This window comes from Zonotrichia albicollis, chromosome 25 (genome assembly GCF_047830755.1).
Source record: "Zonotrichia albicollis isolate bZonAlb1 chromosome 25, bZonAlb1.hap1, whole genome shotgun sequence".
Taxonomy (NCBI): domain Eukaryota; kingdom Metazoa; phylum Chordata; class Aves; order Passeriformes; family Passerellidae; genus Zonotrichia; species Zonotrichia albicollis.
In genome coordinates, this window is record NC_133843.1 from 7,212,135 (window position 1) to 7,233,406 (window position 21,272).

Genomic DNA, 21,272 nt, shown 5'->3' on the forward strand with positions numbered 1-21,272 from the left:
AGGACAGGAGGGTTTCACCGGGGTGAATGGTGAAGGGATTGGTTAATTAGAGGGTGAGACACAGGGTTTAGGATTTCTGTACAGGGGGGTTTAGAGAAGTAAGATGGAGGAATTGGGGCGTGTCCTGTCCTTCTTCTTCTTCTTCTTCTCCTCCATCTTCTGTGGTGATGGTGGCACTTTGGGATTGGTCATTACTGAAAGTGCACCGGACAATAAGAATAAATGGTATTGGGGAAAAATGATAAATATTGTACACGTAACAATGGGTATAAAGATAGGTGACTGTCCGGAGGGCAGGGAGTGTGCTCATGGCTGACTGCTGAGCAGAGCTCTGTCGGGCCGAAAGAAAATCTTTTAGATAAACAATTAATAAACATAAAAACCGAAAGAAGAACTGAAGCCTCTTCTCGTCCTTTGATACGCGGGCTGTCCCAAGGCCACCCCGGGCCTTTCCAGGCCATCCAAACAGCCGAAACCAGACAGGTACGTACTGAAATGTTCCTGGATTCTGTTGAGGATGTTCATGCTGTGCTTGCTGTCCACCATGTTAATGGCCAGCCCTCGCTTGCCGAAGCGGCCGGTGCGGCCGATGCGGTGCAGGTAGGTCTCGTTGTCTGGATTGCCATCCTTATCCACAGGCAGGTCAAAATTGATAACCACAGACACCTGCTCCACATCAATCCCTGACAAAAAGAGAACATCAGGTTACACAACTTCACTTAAATCTTTTTGCAGCAGGAACAGCCTCCTCACACTCTGAAATGGAGCTTTTCCACAGTACCCTCATGGGGTGGAAATAAAAACTATTGAGCTGTTAGGGCAGAGTCCCACTGAAACAGCCAAAGGCACTTGAATATTCTGGAAATTCTACCAGCACTCAAGTATTTCAGAAACTCTCCTTCCCTGCAAAGCTCTAAATACCACTTGTTTTTTTCCAAGTACAATCCTGTCTTAACTGTTCTAGGATGTCAAATTACACCACAAATTCCTACTGGGATAGTGAACTGGATTTCACTGGTTTTTAGTTTTCTGTTCTTGGGCACACATTCACTGCAAACCCTGGCTGTCAGCAGCACAGGGCAGGCTTGGTGCCAGACTCTCACAGGATGGACTTTTCCATCTCAAGCAGCAGGAAGCCAACGAGCAATCCTGTGTTTGCCCACACCAATTTCTCCCAACTGGAACACCTGAGGATGTGAACTCTCCCTGTGAGCTGGCCAGGGGTATGTGTTACCTTAGGAAGTGCTGTTTCCAGCCCTCCCTGGGATGCCTTTTCAGGCCACCTAAAAACAGAGGCCAGACAAAATAAAGGGAATAAAAAGTGGGTGTATTTATTGAAGGGCCTTCAGGTACATTTCGGGCAGACGAAGCCCCCCAGGGGCCACACTCAAAAATGGACCACGAGTTTTCACTTTTATAAATTTGGTTCATCTGCATATTGGGGGTTAATCCTCCAATTACAGCTTCAGGTAATGAAGTAATTTACCCCAAGTTTGCTCCTGCCAACTCCCTTTTGTTCAATTTCTTGGAGCCTGAGGCAGTGAGGTGTCCTTGACTGCCACGATGGAGAGGAATTGCTGTGTCTGCCCCAAACGGGAGAACAGCAGCTGGCAGTGCAGGTGGGGTTTGGAGTTCTATACCAAAGAACTGCAGGGTTATTGTACAAATTACAAATTGTCAATGCAAATTATAAAGAATATATTAAATGAATATATGAAATCCTGGGGCAGTGAGGTGTCCTTGGTAGCCAGGCCTGGAGAGGAATTGCTGTGTCTGCCCCAACCGGGAGAGCAGCAGCTGGCACTGCGCGTGGGGTTTGGAGTTACACACTAAAGAACTGCAGGGTCACAAATACATGAAAAGTATGAAAGCCAAAACCCTGGAGCATCACCTGGCCCCATTCCTCCACATCCTACCTCTGGCACAGACGTTTGTGGTCACCAGCACCTTCTCCTTGCCCTCGCGGAAGCGCTCGATGACGGCCGCCCTCTGCTCCACCATCATCTCCCCGCTGAGCAGCGCCACCTGGTGGCCCTCCCGGGACAGCTCGGCCGCCAGCCACCCCGCCGTCTTCCGAGTCTGCAACACACAGCCAGCCCCACCGTTGGACAGGGTTTCTAATGCTGGAGAAGTGACAATGAACCTCCCCGGGGCCCCCTGGAAGCTCCGTGGCTGCTCAGTTTTTGTCTCCCTTACAAACTGTATCAGAGAGGACAATACACCTCAGCCACCACAGGAGCTCCTGATTAATAAAACAGGTTTGCTTTGTGCTCTGCTCCTTGGATTTCACTCTGCTGGAGACTGACACTACATGTGTACACTGAAAACTCATGAAACTTGTCACAAAACCACAACTACTCAGCTTGGAAAATGGCAGGGTCAGACCTGAATGTGATTGTGAAATCCCACAGAGCTCTGCACAGCCTTGAATTAAACAGTTTTCTGAGCTCCAATTATGTCTTGAGACAGCCTAAAAGCAAACTGCTGCAGCAGATTCCAAACACTTTCATCCTGTCTGAGCTCACTTTGCCTGGCTGTTTGGTGCTGTCAGCACTGATTTTTCCCTAAAAATGATTATGGCAGCTTCCAGAAAAAGAAAACCAAGTCTCAGTATGATTCACAGTGAGATCCAGAGGTGTATCCTCAATTACCTGAGGGAAATGAAGTCCCAGGAACAGCTCTGTATCAGCTAGAGAAGCAAAAGACTTCCCAATCCCTCATTATGCCCTATTTTCATCCATTTCCCAACCCTACTTTTTTTTTTCTTTTCAGTTCAGAGTTTTGGAATAATGTGCATTACTCTGATCTTTGTTTCAGAGAACTTCAGGGATAACAATGACCAAACAGGAATAAAAAAAGTCCAATGTTGTCTCCTGGATGGACAAACCCAGGGAATCAAACCAACCAGCACTAACATGGCTTTCAGGATTTCCCTCAAAGATGGAGCCAGAGAAGCCAAAAAGGGCAATTTTGTTCTCAGCTCCTTTCTGGAAACCGTGTCTGGCTTGGTTTTAGCACCTGCAGACTCTGAGGGGTCACTTGGACTAACAGTCCCTGGAAGCACTCACATGGCAGAAGATCATGGCCTGGGCGATGGTGATGGCCCCGTAGATGTTACAGAGAGCCCGGAACTTCTCATCCCTGTTATTGCACAGCACATAGTACTGCTTGATGGTGTCCAGGGTCTCCTCCTCACGCTTCAGTTTGATAATGTTTGGGTCAGGAACAACTTTTTGAGCAAACTTCCACACAGAATCCTCAAAAGTGGCTGAAAACAGGAGCATCTGGCAGTCCCTGGGGAGCATTCTGAAAGAGAGAGAAATAGGGAAGGTTCCCACGCAATACTGTCACCTCCTGATATCCTGATGGAATTCATGCTACAGGCAAAGGAAAACCATAACCCTGGAACCAGTTATTTCATTGGCTGGAAGGACTAAAACCAATCTTACCCACCCATGATCACTCCCTCATGGACCACAGGCATCCAGACTTACCTTCTTAAAGAGGAATAAACCCTGCTGCAGGGACAGGATTTTTATTCTGTAAGGTGGCCAAGAAGGCCAATGGCTCCTGGCCTGCATCAGGAATGTTGTGGCCAGCAGGAGCAGGGAGCTCATTCTGCCCCTGTACTGTGTCCAGCTCTGGGCCCTCAGTTTGGGAAGGACGTTGAGACACATCCAGAGGAGGCAACGAGGCTGGAGAGGGGCTTGGAACACAAACCCCTGAGGAACAACTGAGGGAGCTGGGGGTGCTCAGCCTGGAGAAAAGGAGACTCAGGGGTCACCTTATCACTCTCTATAACTCCCTGAAAGGTGCCTGTGCTCAGGTGGAGTTGGTCTCTTTCTGCAGGCAGCACTGACAGAACCACAGGACACAGCCTTAAGCTGCGTCAAGGGAAATACAGTTTGAATATTAGGAAAAAGTTCTATATGGAAAGGGTGATAAAATTCTGGAATGTTCTGCCTGGGGATATGGTGGAGTCACCATCCTGGGTGTGTTTAACAAAACCTGGATGTGGCACTGGGTGCCAGGGTTTAGTTGAGGTGTTGGGGCTGGGTTGGACTGGATGATCTTGAAGGTCTCTTCCAATTTAGTGATTCTGTGTAATTCTGTGAAATGAAACTGCTTGTCATCCCCTGACACTGTGCCTCTGTGAGCTCCCTGAACTAGAGCTAATCTGTCATTTCAATCTTGTTGCTTCACTGGTGAGGACACCAGTCCTGACTGCAGCCCCACTGTCCCTGTCCCTCTGTACCTCTGAATGCGGATGCTCTGGTCCTGGTGGCCCTGGGTGGCGATCATCACATCTGCCTCATCCAACACAAACACCTTGATCTTCTTGGGATCGATGAATTTCAGTTTGGAACACCAGTCCAGCACGGTGCCGGGCGTGCCGATGACGATCTGCTCCGAGATCTTCTGCCCTCTCTCCACTGCCGAGACAGAAGGAAGGGCTGCTCTAGGGGGGCTCTGCACACAGGGAAATGTTCCAGCCCTCTCTGACCGAGCCATTTCCCCCCCTGACTGCCCTGAGGAGCATCATTCCCTCACTCCTGTTTGTGGTGTCTCCCCTTACTCACGTTTGTTGCCTCGGACAGCATACGCAAGTTTCAGCTCTGGGTAGAAGTTCCCCATCTGTTCAATCACTTTTCCTGTTTGAAGTGCCAGCTCGTATGTTGGGGAAAGGCACAAACACTGGAGGAACAGAAGGATAATGAGTGAGGTGATCAACACATGCAGGGCAACCCTATCACACTTGCTTTTTAAAATCCTTGTTGAAGTTTTCTTTAAGACAAATATGCAAGTGGATGAACAGTTTCTCAATCATCTCATGAGGAAATCTGATTTAAAAAGTCCCTCTGCTCTGTTGTCAGTTACCTTCTCTTCCACCCCAAAGCCACTTAACCAACCCTCTTCAGCCTGCACTATTTCTCTGATTTAAGTCCTCCCAGAAAAATTTAATTCCTCACATGTGGGAAATAGATTTGTAGATAATTCTCAAAGTTTGATAGAAGGTTGACATAGTTTGTATGTAAACATACATTACTTAAAAATGTTATAAAATAGGATAAACATTGTTGAGAGAGAAATGGAACGAGAAACAAGTTTTAAAAAATGACTTTATAAATAAGAATAGATATTTTGGAGAAACAGAACTATGAAAGATATATTGTAGTAAGACTTATGAGGGGTACTTTTAGATTATTAGTTATTTGGTATTGGTATAAGGTATTTGTAGTATGGTGTGATAAAAGCGGATAAGCTAAGAAATGCTTATAATGTATTGTAATTAGGAAAAAGCTTCTGAATGTGATAGTGTGAATTGTAATATCTGTGTTATCTCACCCTTCACACACTCACAGAGCAGTGGCATCCTGTGTGATGCACAGGAAGGACGGACAGGAACAAGCTTTCAGCAAAATCTATATCTTTTGCACTGAAGGCATTTTGATAAATCCCCAAACCCCCATCCCCTTAAGCAGCTTAAAGAAATAACACCATGGCTCCATCAAGCCATGAATTTCCATCTGAAGGCCTCCAGCAGCTGAGGTTCCTCACTAGATGGCACTGCACGGCCAGGGTGAGACAGCCCCAGCCCAGATTACCTGTGGATACTTGTTCCCGGGCTCAACCCTGCTGAGCATGGCCAGCACGAAGGCAGCTGTCTTGCCGGTACCGGACTGCGACTGCGCGATGAGGTTCTGCGGGCTGGGGCACAGCAGGCACAGCTCAGAGCGTGAGGCACCACGGGGGCACCTGGATCCTGTCACATCTGCATCCATGCCCAACCTGACCAGCTCCATGGGGCAGGGATTTCCTCCTGCCCAACACCCTCCTTCAGCGTTTCTCAGTTATGGAGATTTGGAAGGAGGGCTGTGGTTGTCTCTCAGTGATTTCCCATTTCACACTTTTTCCCCAGTGTTTCAGTACCTCACGTGTTCCAGCTCAGGGGTGTGGAGAGGAAAATCAGCACCTCAGCTACTCCCACCCACCCAGGATTTCTGAGCCTTTTCGTATTATTTCTTCCCAAACTAATGAGGAAAATGGCAACGACCTCCCAAACTCCACAGCACTGCATGCTCAGTACCAGCCCTAGGAAATGGACAAATCCAGGGCTGCTGGCACACAGTTAATAACCACAGAAACACTGTGACATGGGAACCCTTTTTCCATACCCTGAGAGTTTCTCATCACCCTCCTCCCACCCAAAATTCAGGAGCAGCACACTGAACCTTTCAAATCCCTCTATTCTGGTAGAGAGTAGGAAGAATGTGTACATACGGTTCAGCAAGCATCATGGGCAGGGCATTCTCTTGGATTTTAGATGGTCTGTTGAAGCCCATGGCATAGACTCCTTGCAGGAGCTGTGGTTTCCTGAAAAGAGAAATTTTCATATCATGACCTATTTAAGTCCATTTAGTTTTCATTTGTGTACAAAAAGGTGAGAAAAACCCTCGAGAAGACATCCTAGAGCTGTCTCTGGTACAATCCCACCCGTGAAACAACTGTGGTCAGCATCTGGAACCCTAAGTGACAGCAGGAAGTCTAGACAAGGAGCTTGGCAAAACCCCTGGATTTAATAAGTCAGCCTGCCTGTCCCAGCTCCAGGGCAAAGCCTGTGTCTAAGGCCAGCACTGCTTGTTCCAAAGCAGCTTTTCAGACAATCCAGGAATCACAAAGCAGAAAGTGTTAATCCTGTCCTTCAGGCCAGTCCCATTTCCTCAGCCAGGCCTAATCTTGGTGCCAAAATTATCACTCCTTGATGACTCAAACGCGGGACAAAGCGTGAGGAACAGGATGAAGGGATCATGAGATCCTTGCAAGGACTTCAGCAGGTTATGTGGATTCTGCACTACAGCTGAGCAATGCTGGCTCAGGTAAATGACTGATAATTAGCTCAGTTTGCTGTGACTACACCTTGTGATCTGTGGCTGCAAGCCAGCCCTCACACCCAGAACTGTGTGCTGACACTGCTGGCCAGCAAACTCTCATCTGCTGCTTTCTCTCCAGGGAGCTTTCTACTCTCAGCAGACACTTGTGTAGACAAGGAGACCCCAGAACAACATAAACCCGGGTTATGGTGCTGGAAATTCTCAGCTGATGACCCCCAAGTGCTCCCTGGATGCTGTGAGTGCTCTCAGAAGGGCTCTCCTTTGCAAGCAGGTCACAGCTCTCCTGCCCACATCTCTCACTGCAGTAACTTCCTATTCAGCACAATATAATTTTGCAAAAATCCTGTATTGCTTTCCAATGATGGCTGGAACAAAAGCCCTTTGAAAACGTAACCTTGTGCTGCTCCAAGCAAGGACAGACAAAGCCCAACTCTGCACCAGTTGCCAAGGATACCCCGAGTCATAACAAAATGAAGACTCAATTAGGCTGGCTGTCCCTGTCATTAGCTCCCTGGGATTGTTTGCCTTTTGAAACACAGGAATGAATTAGTCTAACAGGCACTGCAGGACCTCAGCTTCTTTCTGCAGACACTCAACCACAAACACTAACAAAGCAAAACACCCTGGCATTTCATGGGGAGAAGGCTCTTTAGCTCCCATTTTGCTGCAGAGCTTGTAGAGCAACAAACCTGAGATCAACACAAGCACAGCAATCCCAACAGGATGCACTCTTCAGCATATTAATGCATATATCCATCAACCATGCCCTAAACACAGTTATCATCCCTTGAAAGCTGCACTGGTAGAGGTTTTCAAGGGGAAGGAAGTCAGAAAATACTGGTGTCTCCAGTACATAAATCCAGTGTTGCTGGTAAAGATAAGCTGTTCCTTTTGTGCTGTTCACTGCTGTTGTTTCAGATGGAAACCCCCACCAGGTACCCAGATAAACCAACTCTCCTTGCACTTAAATAATACAAATGACACATTAATTAATGACAGATGGCACTAACCTGATACACAAACCCATGTACTTTTAAGTGGTATCTCCTATGCCACCAGGGAATTTTTCAGGACATGAGGGAGAGGTTCCAACTACCTGATGGGCTCCAAATTCCTATCTGCTCTGGCAGTTATAGCAAAACTTCTCTCTCTCAGAGGTTACATATAAGGCTCCCCATGACAAACTGAAAAACCCAGTTATAAGGGAGCCTAATTAATATATCTGATCCCAGGATTTGCAACTCCATGCAGAGAAGGCTCTGGCTCATCCCAGCAGGCACTTACAGGCGCAGCTCCTCGAAAGACTTGACAGAGTAGAGGGGTGATGTGGGGTCCCTCTGCAGCACCTCCACCTGATTTGTGGTGTCAACCAGGTTACTGCGGATCAGCTTGTTCAGCAAGGACTGGGCAGCTCTGTCCTCTGGGAAAGGAGGTGGAAAACATCAATCCATCAGTCACAGCCTGTTCCAGGTCTTGCTCCCACTGAACTCCTGAGCCACTTAAAAGGGACAAAATCCCTCCAAATACTGAAATTCTTCATTAGAGTGTAATGGCTTGAAGAGCCCAAACCTCCTGGATGAGACATTGAGAGATCCCAGAGATTCTCCCATTTAATACCCAGGAGGACAAACCAAATGAGCACTGTTCTAAGGGGGACTTTAACACATCCAGATCTCTGCTTACTAAAATTCTTTTAGCTTAGCATCTACCTGGGACAGGATAGGGCCTCCTCAACCCTCACTCTGACATGTGGGCAGACACCTCCCAGGGTTTTATTTTTAAGGAAGGTTTGAGGATAAATGAAGTACTTTAAAAGATTTCAGAGCTGAATCACAAGACTTGAGGATAACAGAGATCCAAACGAGGTTAAACTGCTGCACTTTGGGGTTTTGCTACTAAATCTGTTCCTAAAACCCCCTTCTGAAAGAACACAAGCCTTTACCCACCTCTGAGCAGCCACTGCACAAACACAACTTGTTGGTTCCTACAGCAATCCCAGCTCCAGGTTATCCAACTGCTCCTGCATCCAGTCCTGCCTTGAGGACACTGCTATCCCCTTATTTCTCTCCACTCTAATCCAGGAGTCTCCCAAGTTATTACAGGACACAATGCCTTTAAAAGTGTTATGGAGGAAGGACATGTCTTACAATTAAGTCCTTGGGGCAGGATACAAGATCAGCGCTCCTGAGACATAAGGCAGACTTACTTTAAGTATATATTAAATCAATATAGTTATGATTAAATTAAATTAATATCCTTGCCAAAGCTTTTTTCAGGAAGGCACTCACCCTTCTCCTCATCCTCCGACTTCTCCACATTGTCATCTGCCTTGACAACGGCACCTGGATGGGAACAGGTTGGGGGGCACAGGTGAGCTCAGGGCGTGGGGGCAGCCCACACCCCAGAGCTTTGGAACATCCTGGGAAGAGCTACACACAGCTCATTTTCCTGAGGAGCTGCTTGGAGCATCCTGAAAATCTCCACACAGCTCATTTTCCTGAGGAGAACTGCCCTGCTCCACTGCTGTGCACAGGAAACCCAAGCACCAGCTCCAAGTGCAGTTTAGCAACCACACCAATGGATTTTGCTCACCCAGCTCCCTGAGACACCAAAATATTTAGTCTGTGCTGCTGTTTAATCTCAGCTCTTCTGGAATCTCATGATTTACCAGGAATTTACTTTGGCATCAGTGCTCTGAAGCCCCACAGGGAAACATTCCCCCCTTTCCAAGCCCATCTGAGCAGCTGGGACTCACCATTGGCATCTGGTTTGGTTTTTTCATCCTTCAGATGTAAAGTGCTCAACTAGAAATGAGGAAAAACACAGAATCAGAGAAATTCAAATATAGCTCCCTATATTCTAATTCCAGCTAGGAAAACCTGAGCTTTGGCTTTATCAAGTATTGCACAAACCCTGCTCAACTGCAAGGGATGAAGACACAAGAGGAAACTTGAACTCTTGATTTCAAGAGTTTTAATACAACTATTTCTAAGCAGGAGTTTAAACAAAAATACAAATTTTTTAAACTGTAATGACAACACAGGGAAAGGGTTGTTTTGTGTCCTGTACCCTCCACTCCCCAATAGCTCTGCTGATGGAAAATGGAAGAAAATCAGCATTCCAGGATGGAAATAGGATCTATGCCCTGTCCTGGCCGGCAGAAGCTGCCCCAGGATGAATTTCTTTCACCACCTGAAATGTGCAGGGGGAGCAGCCCTGAGGATCTTCCCTACATCCTCAGTTAGTGTTCTGTGCCCAATCACAGAAAAAACAGAAAACAATTTTTCTGAGGTACAAAGTTACATCTTTTCATTAAAAAAAAATATGAGAGAAAGAGGAATTTTTTTGGATGCTGGAGGACAGAGGTGAGGCTGGGTGAGTGCCTGAAGCGCTGTAGTGTCTGGATGGAGGGCGAGTGGGATGGCAGGGACGTCTCTGCCCTTCGGATACGCAAAAAATGGATGAAGGCGAAGAAAATTTTAAAATAATGGTAAGTGAATAAATAAATAAAAATATAAATAAATAAAAATTGGGCGTCTTGCTTATAAAGGAAGAGCCCAAGCCCAGGGAAAATTGGACACCTCGGGCCCTCCCTGCCCCCACGGCAGAAAATGGGGCGAAAAGCGTTTCTCGATCGCTCCTTTCTGCGAGGAGGCGGCGGGGGCCGCGCGGCCCGGAGGACCCCGCGCCGCTGGACCGGGCCGGGCCATCCCGAGCCCCCGCGGGCCCCGGCGCGCACTCACCGACTCGGCCGCCGCCTCCTGCTCGTCCACGGCCAGGGCCCACGAGTCGGTGGCCATGGCCGGCCCGGGGTGGCCGCAGCAGCCGCGATGGCGCCGGGCGGGAGCGGCGCCTGCGCGCCCGCGGCACCGCCCCGGCACCGCCCGGACCCGCGAACCTCGGCCGCACACCGGCGTTCCGGGGACTGCGCGTTCCGGGGGCGGCGGGAGAGGGGACGGGGGACAAGGAGTGACAGCGGGGTGTCTGGGGTAGGGAGAGGTGGACACGGGGTGGGGTGAGGCTGTGACCCTGTGAGCTGTGCGCTCTGTGGGGCTGTGAGCCCTGTGTGCAATGTGGGGCTGTGACCCTGTGGGGCTGTGAGCTCTGTGCGATGAGGCTGTGAGCCTGTGAGCCCTGTGGGGCTGTGAGCCCTGTGAGGTGAGGCTGTGACCCTGTGGGGCTGTGAGCCCCGTGAGCTCTGTGGGGCAGTGAGCCCTGTGTGGGGTGAGGCTGTGGGCCCTGTGCTTTGTGGAGCTGTGAGCCTTGTAGGGCTGTGAGCTCTGTATGGGGTGAAGCTGTGAGCTCTGTGGGTCTGTGTGCGCTGTGTGGGGTGTGGGGTGTGGGGCTGTGAGCCCGCTCTGTGGAGCTGTGAGCCCTGTGCAGATTGGGGCTGTGAGCTCAGTGGGGCTGTGAGCCCTGTGCAGTGTGGGGCTATGTGCTCTGTGTGCCCTGTGGGGCTGTGAGCTCTGTGCAGTGCGGGCCTGTGTGTCCTGTGTAGGGTATGGCTGTGTGCCCTGTGGGGCTGTGAGCCCTGTGTGGGGTGTGGGGCTGTGAGCCCTGTGTGGGGTGTGAGGCTGTGAGCCCTGTGCAGTGTGGGGCTGTGAGCTCTGTGCCCTCTGTGGGGCTGTGAGCCCTGTGCAGTGCAGGGCTGTGTGCCCTGTGTAGGGTATGGCTGTGTGCCCTGTGAGGCTGTGAGCCCTGTGCAGTGTGGGGCTGGGTGCTCAGGCCCCCTGTATGTTGAGGGACACTGTGTTCAGGGGCCTGGTGCCCTGCATGCTGTGGGGCTGAGATCAGGACCCCACTATGATCTGGGGGTCAGCCTGTGTCTCACATGATGTGGGGCTCAGTCCCCTGTGTGATGTGGCCATCCCTGGGGTCAGGCCCTTCATATGGGGTGGGCAGGGGCTGTTCCCCATGTCTGGTTTGGGGCTGTGGATCAGGCCCTCCATGTGGGGTAGGGTGGGGCTGTTCCCCCTGTCTGGTTTGAGTCTGAGGGTCAGGCCCTGCCGTGTCATCTGGCATGAGGCTGCAGCTTCTGTTTCCCATGGAATGGAGTCCCTTTGGGAGCCAGGGCTGGGGGAGAATCACGCAGACACTGTGACATTTGTGAGGGAACCGCAGCTCCGTCTGTGGAGCAGGGGTGGAGGTGAAAACAAGGTAGGAGAATGAGTCATGGAGGTCTAGAAGTGACAGGAGCTGCAAGAGTAATTTCCATCCTGTCTCCTGCTGTAGGGCAGGAGCCAGCTTAGACCTAGTATCAAACCTGTTCTTTAAAGGTCTTGCAATAAAGAGGAGTAAAAGGGAAAGTAGAAATTAAAGAAATGTGGGAAGAGCCTGTGGGATTTCCTTGCTGGGCTGCTATTCCCTTCCTTGAGCCTTGTTTGACAGAGCAGCTCTCAAGGACAGTCTGAATTTGTGTTTTTATTCCTTGCAGCAGAACCAATAAAATGGCCAAGCCTGCAGGCATCAGCCACAAGTTCTCAAACCAAGGATATTTCCCTGACTCAGTATTCCCCCTACCCTTTAATGGAGACACTCCATTTGTTCCCAACAACTTACAACTTCCAACTGAGCTGTTATTTCTTTCTGTGCTGAGAAATCTTATCCCAGGTGGGGCTGGACCCTTCACTCTTGCTCTCTTCACACCAACCATGGTTGTTTTTTTCCTTAAAACTAAATCCTGTTATTATCAAATATTATAATCTGATACTTTTCCATCTAATTCAGTTTCCTGTGTGGACGTGGTGGCCCCATGTCCCTCAGTCTGTGGGGATCCCTCCCCAGCCCCACACGTGAACTTTGGGGTCTGTATTTGGAGCTGTGGTTGTGGAGGTGACATCATGGCTTTTTTTCCATGGCAACAGGAGGATGCTGAACACTGGAGCTGAACACAAGGAGATTTTCAATGGCAACAGAGCAGGCAGCCAAAGGCAAGTCTGAGATGTTAATTAGTTAATTAGGGTAAAAATAAAGATGAATGTGGGAAATCCCAGAGGCTGATAGGCTCGTGCTTCCAGTTTAATGTTTTCTTGCTGACACACCTCCCATAAATACATTTAATTGGGACTAGTCCCATTTTAGAGAGGGGGAAACAGAGGTACTGAGAAGAAAACTGTGATCAGACAACATTGGCTGGGGGCAGATCCTTCCAACGCCTCCTTTCTGCTCCTTGACCTTGGCTGCAATCATTCCTTGGGATTTTCAGGGCTGTGCAGCCTGTCAGTGTGCCTGTGGTGGGTGTTTCTCTGTTCTGCCCATGAGGAAGGACTTTTCTCCTCAGTCTCTGGAGCAGGATGGGATCCTGGAGGTGTGGGTTTCCTGTGGGTTCCATGCAGGGTCCTTGATTTTGCTGGAGACTCTGCTGTCATACAATTACACATTTATTCATTTAAACATGAGATAAATATTCAGATTTGTTTAAATAAACGCTTATTTATTTAAACCAGCAGAGTTTGGCTGTGCTGGAATGAGAGAGCTCACAATGGTGGAGGTTGGATGGTGGAATTTCATTGAAATTATCTCTGGTCCTTATACCCCGAACAGGTCAGTGTTCCTTGCCCACACACAAACATGCTGCAGGGAGGAGGAAGAGGAAGAAGAAGAGGAGGAAAAGGAGGAGGAGAAAGATGAGGAGGAGGAGGCAATCCCTGCCCAACCCTATGTTATCATTTTTTAATCATCAGTCTCCCAACAGAGTGATTATTTGTTTCTTCAGAGCATTCCAGGCTGAGGAAAATGGCATTTACATACAGAACACACATGGAGATCATGAGAAGTGCTTGTTGCTGTCCATCCAGCAGGAGATTTAGTTTAGTATTAGCTTTTTTCTGGTTTTTTTTGTAAGTTTTGAGCCCATGTGAATCTCCCAGCACAAGAGCACCACACGAGCACACTTGAGTGAGCTGGGTAATGAGCCTGGAAAACCTGTCCTGAGCTTGGCCAGTCCCAGAGTCCACCCAGGCATGAACCAGGACTGGGAATATTCCTCTGTGGTGGTTGGAGGTGCTGCTGTTGCCTGGCCCCAGGTGGGTAAAGCCACAAGCATTGAGATGGCACTTAGGTGACCTCAAATGTTGCTTTTAGCTTGTCCCCTCCCTGGTTTGCCTCATTTATACCCATCCCATTCCCCACTGCTGCTCCCTGGGAGGGGCTGGCCCTCATCCATGGTGGGGTGTCCTGGGCAGAGCCAGCCTGGAGAGGATGAGGAGGAACAAACACCTGTGAGCTGTTCTGCAGCACTTTTGGTCACTGTGGTGATGCAGCTTCAGCATCAGCACTAAATATTAATTCCCCCCAAACAACTCCATGTGTGTCTTCCTGAGGTCTCACACTTGCCTCATCCACCATATCAGATGTTGCTTTATCTTCTAAACAAATACCCTGCTGCTACCACATTTGCTGGTTTGAATCCCAGGATTTCTCCTGGCATATGTTATTTTCTTCCCAGAAGCCACAAGCTGTGGTAAACAAACATTTACAGGCACTGGGAACACGGGACCTGTGTTTTGCCATGGCTGACTTATTTGTCTGGCAAGAACCATAAATTCTGGAGGGTCAAGGCTGAAGTCAGCCCTGGGAGCTGGGCTTAGGAAAAAAATTCTTGATCAGGCATTTGTTTGTGGAGTTTCTTGCCATTTCCTCTAAAACACATTGTTCTTGGGGGAGAGGATGGGTCATTAGGGGTGCCACATGTCTGGTCATCCCAATCCTGCAGTGTGGATGTGTCCTTGGAGGCCAGGGGGAGAAAGAGGAGCTTTACCCTCGTTGTGCTGTGACCCAGGCTCGGTGTCCAGCTCTGCTTTGGGACAAAGTCCAAGTCTGTGTCCCTCCAGCTGCCTCAGTTTCCCCTTTCTGCAAGTTTTTCCAGGGTTTAAGTGTAAGTTGCTCAGGGCAGGGACTGTATCCCACCAGGCTCATCCCTCAGCACAGCATTGCTCCTGTGGGGAGGGTCCTTCTGTACCCCCATGGGTGGGGGCTGTGCTTGAGGGGCTTTGGGGGTTCCTGGGGGGGAGAGGGTGCAGGAGCTGAGATGGGAATGGGGGCAACAGCAAGGCTGGGAGAGATACCCAGCCTAGGGCTGCACAGGAGGCCAGTGAGCAGTGATGCAAGCTGATTTTGGGGGGCTTCAGGGTGCTTTCCTTCCTTTGAAAGAGAAAGGGGATGACAAAGGTGAATGCGGTGGGTTCTTCCCCTCCCGGCAGCTGCTGCGGAAAATCCCGGGGAGATAAATGGTGGGCATGGGTGAGGGGAGTTTCAGCCTCTTTTCTCCACCAGCCTGCCCAGCTCAGGGGCATCTCCTCCGCCCGGATGGGCTTCGCCCCTCGCCCGTTGTCTCCCCCGCAGCCCCCGGGCTCAGGAGGGGAGCGAGGGGAGGGGGAAGCGCCAGGGTGTTCGAGGGGATTGTCATGGTTACCTCCCTGACAAAACAAATGGCTCCACTGGGTGATGATGATGGTGATGGTCACCCAGACAGCTCCGGACACTTTGAGTCAGCGGCGGGGGGCAGAGCCCCACCCTGGGGGTGCAGAAGCCCCCCATCCCAGGGGAGCCAGAACCCCTCCCGGCTCCGGGCACAGCCTCCCCGCCGGGGCACATGTTGCTGCAGCCGGCTCGGTAAGACCCTTCCTCGCCCCCCCGGGACCCCCGGGCTCCCCGGCTTCCCCCAGCCCCGCTGCCCGCTGGGGAGGGTCCGGGGGGTGCAGCCACCGGTTGCTGAGGTGGCTGGTGGTGCAGCGCTCCCCCACCCCGAGCCCCGGCGCTTGCTCCTCTCCCTCTCTCCCTCCCTTTCCCTCTCTCCTCATCTCCCTCTCTCCCTGTCTTCCAGACACAGCGCTCCGCAGCCGTGCCTGCCGCCTTCGGGATTCCTCCTGCCCCTCCTGCCCTCCCCAGCCCAGCCGCAGAGGGGCTGGAAGAGTGGGTGAAGTTGCTCCAACCCCCCCATCCCTTTCTTCCTTCTCCTCCTCCTCTCTCCCAGGAAAGGTAAGAAAAGCAGCGGCTACTCTCCAGTTGCTCCTGCACCTTTTTAGCTCCGCAGGGGTGGGTGTGAGGGGTGTGTGTGTGTGTCACTTCCCAAGGCTGTGCACGATCCCAGCACAAAGCTGCTCACTGTAGAGATCCCTGTCATAATATTTGTGCAGGCACAAGCCCACACTTTGCAAGCTGCTGCTTCCCAGCCTTGCTTTTTTCCCAGCTGGATGCTGAGTCCTGGAACATCCCATCCCTCCCCAAAAATTGTACAGACTTTAGTAGTGACTGTGTCCATATCTCTGTGCAGGCAGAGGACAGGGATGGATGGGGGGATGATGCTGGGGGTGATGGGCTGTTGCTGTCCTGGGCAGCCAAGTGGGATAACCCATCTGTGGACACACTGTTTGGGGAAGGAGGAGTGACCTTGGCAGGGTGAGGGGGGCTGATCCCCTCAGTGAGGATCAAAACACTGACACCTGGCTGGAATCCACCACACAGGCTGGGGCAGGGCAGGACAGGGGTGGATGGAGAAGGGCTGTGCTGCTCCTGGGGGCCCTGTGTGTCTCCTTGCATCTGGATGCACCCCAGGCAGGAAGCAGCCTGCCTGGTAGGTTTAGGTGGTGTCTGGGCCAACACCTCCCTCTGGCTCAGCCCAGGGATCTTCCCCCCAGCTGTGAGCCTGGCAAGGTGGGGGTTAACTAAGCCCTGTGTCAGAAATATGTGATTAAAAGCTCTAGGAAGGGGCTTGGGACAGGAATCCAGTCGGTGACACCCAACTCTGGGGCCAGACTGGTGGTCCAAGACACTTGCCAGGGTTATGGCTGACAGTCCCCAAAGTCTGTCTCTGCCAGGGCTGTCAGTCATGGCCCAACCTGGCACTGTGTCACCTCAGGAAGGGGCACCTGGCTGCTTCCACTGGGTCCTGGCAGGAGAAGTTGCTTCCCAGCCTTTCCTCAGTTTCCATATCTGAGGCCTCAGGGTGCCCTTGGGGCCAGCAATCCTTGTCACTGCTGTGGCAGTGGGGGTCCTTGCTGTCACCCTCTGGGGGCCTGCAGTGGCTGTTTTCCTGGTTTTCCATTAAGTGGGATATTCTGCTTGCAGTTTGAGGCAAGGGAGGCTGGAGATGGGAGAAGAGTTCCTGTAGCCTTTGTTGAGAGTGTCTCACAGGTCTGCCATGGGGGATCCAGGCTCTTCCAGATAGGACAGTGCTATGGGTGCTCTTTCAAACCCCATTTTCTCCTCTTCCTAGAGATATTTTGGGAGCTGATCGCAGTTTCCTGGCCAGGTTTGAGCCTTGTGCTTTGGAGGAAAGCATCTGGAGAACTCCTGCATGTCTTAGTCATGCCCTGCAGTGATGTGGATTGAGTAGGTGAAGTCAGGGGTCCCTCAGCATCTCCCTGAGCCTTGAGGCCCTGAAAACCAGGGAGAAATCCTAAGGGTGATTCTACTTGAGAGCCCTGACAGTTTGGGAAGTGCAAGGCTTCTCCTGTCTTGGATTTGCAAACAGTGGGGGTGTTTTTTCCCGGTGGAGATTGTCCAGGAATGCTGATGGGAGGCTGTGGTGCAACAGGCACCACATGTACACCAGATGTCCACCTGTACATCTCCACAGGGCGCTCTGGCTGTCGTCATCCCGGCGAGCCACTGGATGTCAGTGTTGATTGAGACACACGACGTGGAAGGAATATTTTACCCAGCTGCAGAAAGCCAGGCGTCCTCTGAGCAGTGGGGATGTGCCCCACGTCTAGCTGGGACCTGGAGGCGACATCTCCAAGGGAACGAGCTTGTGGCCGGTCAGGGGTTACAGCAGGGCGGGGCAGTGATTCAGCTGCTCAAAAATGCGTTTGATGCAAGGTGTGACACCAGGGCTGGGCCTGACACGGCAGCCTGCCTGGCCTGGGGGGCAGAAGCAGCCGGGCTGCCACTGATTTCTGCCCTCGAGGCAGCAGGGCTGGGTGGAGCTGTGTCGGGTTTTATCCCAGCTCCTGCTTTGCCTCTCCCTATCCTGTTGTCGGCTGTGGATGCCACAGATCCGTGGTGACCCCAGCCCACTCCTGGGAGTCATGCCCTGCCAGAAGCCAGGCTGGACAGAGCAACAGTTTTGCTCTGTTTTCCTTCTCAATGCATGAAAATTCACCTCAGATGAGCATTACTCTGCCCCTATCTTTACTCCACGTGCTCAAACAGATTTTTTGAGGGCACATCAGTGCTCAGAGACACAGACGGACACCCAGGAAGCTCCAAGCAGTGCTTCAAGCCCCACCCCCATTTTCCAGGCACATTAACACCTTTTCCTATCCCATAAAATCCAGCCCCAGCCCCTCCGGAGTGCTGGGACAGACACTGCAGCCCTGTGAGGGGCTGGAGCCCGTGCTCTGGCTCACAGCCCTGTGTTCCCTGCGTGTCACGGGGATGTCACAGCAGCAGCAGCTGCTGTGGGGCACAGGGTTTGGCTGAGGGCATTGCCTGCAGTGGATGATCACACACACTCTCTCCTCTCCGTGGCCAGGAAGAGCAGTGGATTGTCATGGAAAGGAAGGGGGAACAAAAAGATCCATCCAGTAGCAGCCTGGTCCAGAACACAGCTGGCCAAGGGACAATGTCTGTGCCAGCCCTGAGGTGCTCCCCAGCTGATGGGATTACAGGTGTATTTTCAGGGCTGAAGGTAGTAACCCTCAGTGGTTTCCCTTTTTCCTGGGATGCCAGATACAGTGTGAGGTCAGGAGGCACCTGGCCAGGTCTGTGGGATGGCCCTGGGCCTGCTGTGTGTGACACGTTTGGTGGCAGTGAGGGGACACACTGAGGACTGAGTGTGTGTAGGGGTACTCTATGCAGCATTAACTGTTGGTAGTTTTTTTGGGTTGCAGGGTCCTGCTGTTGGTAATTTTTTTGGGATGCAGGGTCCTGCCAGGTTCCATCCTGAGAGCCCAGGCCCCATGGCCTGAACGGAGACTGGGTGCACATCCCATAGCAGCAAAGGCAGGATGGGGAGCAGGCAAGGGACCAGTGCTGAGTTCCTGGGTGGCACAGGGGAGAGATTCCAGCCTTCCCACTGCTTTCCCTCACTCCAGCCTTTCTGCTGCTCTCCCTTTCTTTACTGCAGTCACTTGATGGCGTTGGTGACACAAGCTGTGTGGAGCAGCTCCACGGCTCTGCTGGCAGCGTCCCCTGTCAAAGGGTTTTTGCTGGGAAGAGCCCTCTGAGCCCTCCCTGTCCTTGTGGGGCCAATTTTTCGGCTGGCACACCAGTGAGAGCTGGTGCCAGGCTCCTCTGAGCCACCTCAGAGGTGCAGGAGAGGTGCAACTTTCCTGACTGGATTTAACGGGGGATGGCACAGGGCTCTGCATCTCACCAAGGGTCCCTTAGTGTTTGTTCTGGCCCAGGTGATGCAGAAATCCCTGCTGGCAAGTGGCTCCCATGGGGGCTATGTCCCCAGTGTTCCATGGGTGCAGGAGATGTGGGGAGGTTGGATCTCACCTGTGGCTCTGTACTAAGTCCCCAGTTCCAAGCTGAAATCACGCTCCAGGAGCCCAAATTCACCCCTCTGGCAGTCCCATAATGAATTCCTGTTGTGCCAAGCTGTTATAGAGAGCTTCTTCCTGTTATTATTTCTTCCCTAAGGTAAAATAATTCTCCCTCCTTCCTCCCCCACCTGGCATTTAATCACTTCCCCATACCTTGGTGGCCTCTGCCACATACTGAAGTGGGGGGACCTTCACTGTCTCTCCCTGTAGCAGATGAACCCTTGCCAGCTCCTGCCTTCCCAGGCCCTGTTGGCACAGCTTGGAGCATCCTGTTGGGATGGCCTCCCCTGGCTCAGCTGGGACTCCATCCATCTCCTGACTGTGGGGGCTGCATCCCCATGGATGCATCCCCAATCTCTCTGGGCAGCTCCTGGCGTGAGCGGCGTTTGTGCTGGAAGGAGGGGTGGATTAAATCAGGAATTTAAGGTTTTTGGCCAGGATCCAGGGGCGTGCCTTGGGATTACTGCCCTCCATCATCATCATCTTTGCTGCTGTTTCCTGTGCTCAGTTTCCCTGACTGCTCTCCCCCATCCTGGACAGCCCTTCTTGCTCTCCCTGACTCTCCCTTTGTCCTTTCTCAGCGCTGTTTTCCTGCCCGAGCACTCACCGAGCTCGTGGCCTTGATGTCTTCTGTGGCATTTGCATATAAAGGTGGGTTTTAATAACGCAGGAATGAGAAACTGATGTATTTCAGTGCTGCTGGCTTCTCCTGGGCCTCGTAAATCACTGCATAAAGCGTTGCAGATCCAGCCAGGGAGAACTGCTGCCTAGCAACTTCTCCTGGTTCCCTGGGGGAGCAGGATGGGGCCCTAAAATCCACCTGAAAAGTCTCCTTTAAAACCCTGAGGCCTGGGGGAGAGGAGCTGTAATGGAGGAAAACCTGCTTAGGGAAAAGAGTTGGAATGTAATTGGCATAAGGAGTCACTTTGCATCTGAATGTGTCGGCTGAGCACAGGGAGGGATGAGTCAGCCTGTGCAGGAAGGATCTGGAGATGCAGGACAGCAGAGCAATGGCACTTCCCTGTAATCAGCAAGGATGAGGATGGGCAAGGGCATGGGAGGGCAGCAGCGTGTATGGCTCTGCCTGCCTACTCTTCCTTCCCCAGGGGAAAGGAAAACTCTCATGATCATAGTCTTATCCTGGAGAAAGTTGTTGGTTTGGAGGATAATGAGGAGAAAGAGGGACAGAAAAAGATGTTAACTGTTCTGCTCAGACTCCAGCAGTGTGGGAGGTGGGGACTATGCACCTCCAAGGCTGTGTCCCCAGCCAGGGAGGTTTCATCTGCACCTCCTCCCTTGTGCCAATGGGGATTTGGGGCAAGGGTTTGCCTTGTCTTCCCATCGGGGTCTTGCTTCATCCCCATCCCCATCACTGCAGTCATCAAACCCAGGTCTCATCCTGCCCCAGGTCACTCAGGGTTTCAGAATGAGGTGGCAGAGCCATGCAAACATTTTGGGCACTCGGGGCTCCACAGCCATTCTCACCTTTCTCTCTCCAGCTCCCCACATCACCCAGAGACCCCCAGGAAGATGCCAGGGCTGGTTGACCGTGTGACCCTCTCCCGGCTGCCCCTCATCGCGTCCGAGGTGACATCCTGCGTCAGTGGCTATGCCTTTGGGATGACAGCCCTGCTCACCTACCACAACCCAGACCCCCAGGCTGTGGAAGGCAAGTTTGAAGGAGTGAAGCTTGGAATGGGAACTTTAAAGCCAGGATATGGCAGTGCTGGGTTTCTGGGCATGCCTTCAACCTTTAGATGCTGGTGGGAAGCACAACCAAATGTATTGTGTCCAAGTCTACAACTTTTTAGGTGTGAAAAATCCCACAAGTGGGATTTTTTTCCCACTTGGGAAGTGCCAAGAGGGACCTGGCTGGTGGGTCCAGGAA

The 21,272-nt window shown here is 51.6% G+C and overlaps 2 protein-coding genes across 7 annotated transcripts in view; one reads left to right on the plus strand and one right to left on the minus strand.

Moving 5' to 3' along the window:
• LOC102072273 (ATP-dependent RNA helicase DDX19B) overlaps positions 1-10,794 on the minus strand; it is a 211,082-nt gene extending 200,288 nt beyond the window's left edge. The window contains exons 1-11 of one of the 2 annotated variants that reach the window (XM_074558739.1): positions 10,637-10,793; positions 9,649-9,697; positions 9,182-9,235; positions 8,178-8,313; positions 6,283-6,375; positions 5,607-5,709; positions 4,581-4,695; positions 4,256-4,433; positions 3,069-3,306; positions 1,917-2,079; positions 492-683 (exon numbers count right to left, since the gene is read on the minus strand). In XM_074558739.1, coding sequence (XP_074414840.1) covers positions 492-683; positions 1,917-2,079; positions 3,069-3,306; positions 4,256-4,433; positions 4,581-4,695; positions 5,607-5,709; positions 6,283-6,375; positions 8,178-8,313; positions 9,182-9,235; positions 9,649-9,697; positions 10,637-10,693 — 1,378 coding nt within the window. In that variant the 5' untranslated portion in view covers positions 10,694-10,793. Of the gene's footprint in view, positions 1-491; positions 684-1,916; positions 2,080-3,068; positions 3,307-4,255; positions 4,434-4,580; positions 4,696-5,606; positions 5,710-6,282; positions 6,376-8,177; positions 8,314-9,181; positions 9,236-9,648; positions 9,698-10,636 lie in introns of both variants that reach the window. The other variant, XM_074558740.1, reaches the window with a different exon arrangement.
• A 3,100-nt stretch (positions 10,795-13,894) lies between these two features.
• VWA5B1 (von Willebrand factor A domain containing 5B1) overlaps positions 13,895-21,272 on the plus strand; it is a 29,734-nt gene continuing 22,356 nt past the window's right edge. For 3 of the 5 annotated variants that reach the window (XR_012583762.1, XR_012583763.1, XM_074558735.1), the window contains exons 1-3: positions 15,144-15,506; positions 15,718-15,872; positions 20,884-21,053. Coding sequence is in view for 3 of the 5 variants with exons in the window: in XM_074558735.1 (XP_074414836.1) it covers positions 15,339-15,506; positions 15,718-15,872; positions 20,884-21,053 (493 nt within the window). In the remaining 2 variants the exon portion in view is untranslated. Of the gene's footprint in view, positions 13,919-15,142; positions 15,507-15,717; positions 15,873-20,883; positions 21,054-21,272 lie in introns of those variants that run through there. The other 2 variants (XM_074558737.1, XM_074558736.1) reach the window with 2 other exon arrangements.